General features: G+C 39.4%; 1 protein-coding gene across 1 annotated transcript in view; it reads left to right on the top strand.

The window, feature by feature from the left end:
- Positions 1 to 2,464, top strand: part of PDHX (pyruvate dehydrogenase complex component X) — a 33,582-nt gene extending 31,118 nt beyond the window's left edge. The window contains exon 11 of the mRNA XM_063398301.1: positions 876 to 2,464. Coding sequence (XP_063254371.1) covers positions 876 to 1,140 — 265 coding nt within the window. The 3' untranslated portion in view covers positions 1,141 to 2,464. The remainder of the gene's footprint in view (positions 1 to 875) is intronic.
- Positions 2,465 to 6,000: the final 3,536 nt, after the last annotated feature.

The following is a 6,000-nucleotide window of genomic DNA, read 5'->3' on the forward strand; positions in this document are numbered from 1 at the left end:
TTTAGTCTGAGAAAAGGAGGCTCAGGGGGAACAATATCACTCTCCACTCTTTCTGCATGAGAGGAGTGTAGTTGTAGTGAGGTATGGGTTGGTCTTGTATAGGAAGTAAGTAACAGGAGAGGAAATGGCCTCAAGTTGTACGAGGGGAAGTTTAGATGGAATATTAGGAAAAAAATCTTCATGAAATGGATTGTCAAGCATTGCAACAGATTGTCCAGGGAAGTGGTTGAGTCACCATCCCTGGTGTTCAAAAAGCAGGTAGGTGTGACACTTAAGGACCTGGTGTAGTGGTGAACATGGCAGTGGTGCTATTTGATGGTTGCACTGTTCCATTTGTTTTTCCACTATTTGCTGTAACTATAACCAGAAAGGAGGAGATAGCATTCTCCATAGAATGCTGCTCACAGAAGAGTCCAAGCCTTTCCTAATAGACCACTTCACAGGTTATGACATGGACAGAAATGTTTTCATGTGCCTGCGTGATGCCCAAATTTTATTGTTTCGTGGATACCAGCAGCCATTGTAACTTGCAGTTGTGAGGTTCAGTCTAAAAGACATTTGGCTTGGAACAGGGTTAGGCAAATAATATTTAAAGACATTGTTTTTCTGGCTTACTTTCTGGCTTCAGTGTGTGCAGTGCAAGAATATATTGTAAAGAAATGGGACATTTAAAAAGGTGCATTATTTTTAATTGCAAAAATTCCAAACCCTTAAAAGTCTCAATGTTCTCAACTGAAAACAGTTCAGATCTATTTTTACCTTAAAGGCTTTTGGCTTGGAGGGGATTTAATCATAGTAGTTGTTGAATATAGATGATTTCTTGTAGGGAATATGTTATTTCTGATGTTACTGAACCTCTTTTCTGTTTTATTCAGTATCTCCAATCTGGGCATGTTTGGCATCAGTGATTTCACAGCAGTCATAAACCCTCCTCAGGCCTGCATCCTCGCTGTGGGCCGAGCAAGACCAGAGCTCAGGATTGTGGAGGATGAAGAAGGGAATGAGAAACTTGAACAGCATCAGCTCATGACAGTGACTCTCTCGAGTGATGGTCGAGTGGTGGATGATGAACTGGCTTCCAAGTTTCTGGAGACCTTGAAAGCCAATATAGAGAATCCAATGCGACTGGCCTTAAATTAAACTCAGTGAAGATTGCTTCCTGTTCTGACAACATAGATAACTATTACATACCTAGGGTTGTTCTTCTGTATAGAGGAGTAAATAGCTGAAGACGGACAGTTTAAAATATTTAATTTATGGATTAATGTGAAACATTCATGATTTTAGTCTTCTGTATTAACCAGGTTTCCTACTGTAAAGCTAAAAGACCTTAAAGTTAACATACCACATTTCTTTAAACGCATAGTACCAATGGCACATGTTTGCATAGGAAAGTCAATCTCATCTGTAAAAAACCCTCAATAAAACTTTATGAAATATAAAAGGGAATAATAGAATAATTTGGGTTGGAAGGGACCTTTAAAGGTCATCTAGTTCAGCTTTTCCTGTAATGAGCAGAGACCTCTTCTGAGCCCCACCCACCCTGACCTTGAATGTTTCCAGAGATGGGGGAATCTTCTGCCTCTCTGGGCAACCTGTTCTTTTAGCACCCTCACTGTAAAAATCTTCCTTATATCTAGTAGATCTTGAATCTACCCACTTGCAGTTTAAGACTATCACCCCTTCTCCTGTTGCAACAGGCCCTGCTAAAAAGTTTGTTCCGATCCTTCCTAAAAACCTCCTTTAAGTACTGAAAAAAGGGAACTTAATTGTGCAAGCAGTGTTCTCATGGAGGTCCCAGTATGAAAGGTCAAATTTTGCACACTGAATAGTTGCTGATTAATACTGTTCTTTGCATGGATGGAATGTAGATGTAAGTAGAAAGTGTTTCATCATCAGTGTATATTGAAATGTAACTCGGAGGCTCAAGTGCAGTGGCCTGAACTTTAAATTAAGAGAATTAAATTGATATCTTTCTTCCATATAAATATGGAACCACATATTGCATGTAAGTGTTATGAAACAGCTGTGTTTACAGGACCTCATGAGAATATAAATTGTCAATAGAATTATGGGAGTTTGTCTTATTCTGGTTTGTGCAACTGCTTTTTCCTAATGGTTCGTAGGAATTGTGGCAGGAGCTCAACAAGTAAACAGCTTCTTGCAAGACAACCTTTACTTAACTCTGAGGTGAGAGTTTTTGCTAAATGAGTTTGGTTTTTAGCTGCTTTTGATATCATAAATTTCACAGATTTACAGTCTGACTGTCGGGAGAGATTTTGATTACCAGAAATAGTGTACTGCACAGGAATGGGCATTGCTGTTCTGTATTTCCAAGAGTTTCTTACTGATAAACCATATTAAAGATTGGTTCGTAAGGATTAATTTGCAATTTGAAATGGTTGACTTCCAATTTTTCCAAAGCTGTTTGTCAACCTCCTATTACTGGGGGGGGGGGGGGGAAGGACCGATTTCTGTATTGTCCTTAAAGAAGCTCTCTTTATTTGCTGAATCTGAGGCGCTGCCATCCCCGCCTGCAGCGCTGCTGCTGCGCGCTCGGAGCCGCTGGAAGGCGCTGCTGCATGCGGGGATGGGATGGGCTGGGATGGGATGTGTGTCCCGTCTCACCGGTGTGGGGCTCACATCCACTGCGCTGTCCCAGCAGGCAAGGCAGCTTCTCCGGCTTAAATAAACCTCTGAAGCTTCGGAACTGGGCTAGGCTGATACAAGCTGGAATTGCAGTATCTTTACACCTGGCTGCTTTGCCAGCATTGTTTGAAGTGGGTATAATTTGTCCGTCATCGACCTGTGAAGGAAATGTGTGGAATTCAGACATGTGATAGCAGTCAGATCTTCTTAATTCAGAGGAAATGTACCCTTTGGCAACATCTGCCACTTCAGCAGAAGTGAGACAACAAATACCTGCCCATACAGATTAAATATTCAGGATCTTCTTGATGATTTGGGTAAACTGCCAGAAAGTGAATAATTGGTAATGGGTATGCTTACTTTTGAAGCAAATTTTCCTGAAAGTAAAATTTTCACAGATGAAAAATCTAGCTTTCAGTGTTTTTTTCTTTCAAATGTCTTCTTACAGCCTATTCTTTACATACCAAAGCAAGAAATGCAATGAAGACATCTACTTTCTTGAGTAATTTTTAAAAAACATAAAAATGAAGTATACTAATATGTGCTGGAAATGTGTGCCTTTAGGATACTTACTGTCTTTGTGTCATTTCCCATTGCAGGAGGCATGTTTACGGAAAAAAAAAAAGGTAGCTATTGTGGACTTTGTGATTGTTGGCAAATCTTGAATTGCATGTCACACTTTAATCGCTAATCACAATGTCAGAATATTTGATTTTTGGGTATTTTTTTTCTCTGCAATCTACTCCTTATGAAATAAAATATCTCTAATTTATCTTTCTGCTTGATGCTGTACCCTGCATCTCAGGATACAGTTGGCCCTTATGGCTGCCAGGGCACACTGCTGACTCATAGGCAGTCATGTTGTATTACGTTTGTCCCTAAAATGTTGAAGGCATAGAAAGCAGATTCCTCTAAGCCAGTATAGCAGTTATTTCCATAATAGATTAAACAGGAAAAAACCTGATAAGCTGAAAGTGTCTTTCAGCATGTTCTTTAGTTAAGCATAAGTTATGAACTTTAAACTTGGGATTTCTTTCTCTGTTGTCATGCTTGAGTGAATCAGGAGGATGTTCATGGTAGCCTGCTAGAGATGTGTAGAAACATGTCCAAGAAACACAGAAACGTAGGATTTGGGTGAAATCACATGCTGATTAAACTGGGGTGAAAATCACTTACGGGAAGCTTGACAGGCTACTTTGCATGTTTACTTTACAAAATCTACATCTTTCATCTTTATCTATGAAAAACCATCGCTGTTTGCTTGAACTCAGTTTGCGCTCCTTCGCTTTTACGTCAATTTTGTTTCAACTTGTAGGTGTCATGGTACATAATTATTCAGATACAATAACCATACTGTTCTTCCCTTTCTCCATAAGAATAGCCCTACCTGTCAAGTTAAACATTTGTGTCATTATTAGAAAATAACTAGCTGGAAAATGATGGCTATTTCTGTTTGTTCAGTACCTGTACTAAGGAAAATGATTCATGCTACATTAGTGAATGCCACTATTTATCTCATTTAAAGATAGAACAAACGAAGATTCCCTTTTATACCTCAGAAGTTTTTCTTGTGGCTTAGACTTAGAAAAGAAGAAAGGGCAGCTGTGAATATTTTTATTTCTGCTCACTATTGTATGAAGAAGGAAATGAATTGTTAGAGCAGCAGATCTCTCCTGCAGTTTCATGATTTTTGCATTGTCTATGTGATGTGCATTACAGCACACTCTTCACTTCACTTTGCAGGGATCCAAGCAATTGAAGGATACTCTCCATTGACCTAGACATCAATTAATTCCTGTTTCAGTTGCCTATTTTAAGAAATAATTATGTTGCATTTTGCAGCTTTGCTACACTTTTAATTTCTTCTCTGCCAAATAAATTATAAGCTTACATGTCCAGGGAGGCCATTTGCTTGTGCAGATGCTTATACTTGCTGGGTCATGTCCCAGTCTGCATTAGCATCATGTACTGACTTTGGGGAAGTTTTGGCAGACAGCAACATGCTGTTTCTTCCTGCTTACCTGGAGAATAGGAACTACTACAGATCCTTGGGGTGATCAGGAAAAGAACTCTTCTTAATCTCTTCTGAAGTTTGAAACTTTTGGCTTACAGTGTGAATTTCAACCTGATATTTTGAGTGCAATATGTTACTTGCTCATTCTAGGATACTAGGAAAGAATTCTTTACTATTCCTTTAAACTACAAACAGTGCACAGATTCAAATGAAAGTAACATTCAAATTCCACCCCCACCCTCCCAGAGTATTTAGAGAGTGAACTAATTTGCAGTTATTTTGGAGTCAATTCAGAAGTTAATTGGTTGCACCCAGGGAAATTCATGAGATGTTTTAACACCTTGCATTTCCCTATTGACAAATATAGAGGAATTACAGCTTTTTCAGGTAGGTTTGGAGTCTTTCTTCTGTGAATTCATATTTTGAACCTACTATGACTATCATAGTCTTCAAAGCAGGTGGCATCTTACTCAAGCTCATAACAAGGACTAAGGATTCTGAGTGATTCCCAGGCTGGAGCAGAAGGAAACATTTCTGGATATGCAAAGTTGTGTGAAACAATGCTCTAAGGTACCTCCTTGGCTGCTATCCATATGTATTTGTATGCTCTCTGGCAGCTGCAGACAAAGGGCACAAACAGAAGGTCAAAGCCCTCTTACTGAAGTGAATAATACTCATAGAAGAGGAGTGATTATTGAAATTTGCCTGCCAGGGCTGTCTCAAATATGTTGGTTTAAAATTTAAGTGTAGTCTGAGTTGAGAGAGGCATTTTAGCCAAAGACTATTTAAGGAGTTGAAGGAAGATGTCTAATTTTGAATACAATCCCTACTGTGGAAGGTAGAAGATATAAAAGAAAGGAGTCTTTTCCACCTGTGCTTGAACAGCATTCTTTGTGTAGCATTGTCTCTATTTTATCCATTATCGAGGAGTGCCTGGATTTCTTTAAGCCATGAAGTATAAGCAGGTGATCTCTGACTATGTAATTGTCATAGGCAAACTCTGAAGGAAATAATACTTCATACCTTCAATATTCCATAATGCATTTAGAAAGGGAATTTTACTTCTTGGACCTCGTTTTAAAGGAAATGCATAATTCCCATGCGTGTGTGGGCCCATGTACAATCTCTGTGTGTGCAGAGATGGACTGGTAAAGACCACCTGCTTCTTCTTCAACCAGGTTTGTTAAAACCTTTCCGATTTTGGCTCCAGGATGAACAGGGGCAGGCTTCTGAGTTCCCCTGCTGAGACCTTGACATTCCTGCTTTAATGTTCGTGTTTCAGTGTGTGTGTACAGGCACAACACCGGGGGAGGCCTGAGAGAAACCTGCCCTGGTTG

The sequence above is a fragment of the Prinia subflava genome, chromosome 5 (genome assembly GCF_021018805.1).
Source record: "Prinia subflava isolate CZ2003 ecotype Zambia chromosome 5, Cam_Psub_1.2, whole genome shotgun sequence".
Classification (NCBI taxonomy): Eukaryota; Metazoa; Chordata; class Aves; order Passeriformes; family Cisticolidae; genus Prinia; species Prinia subflava.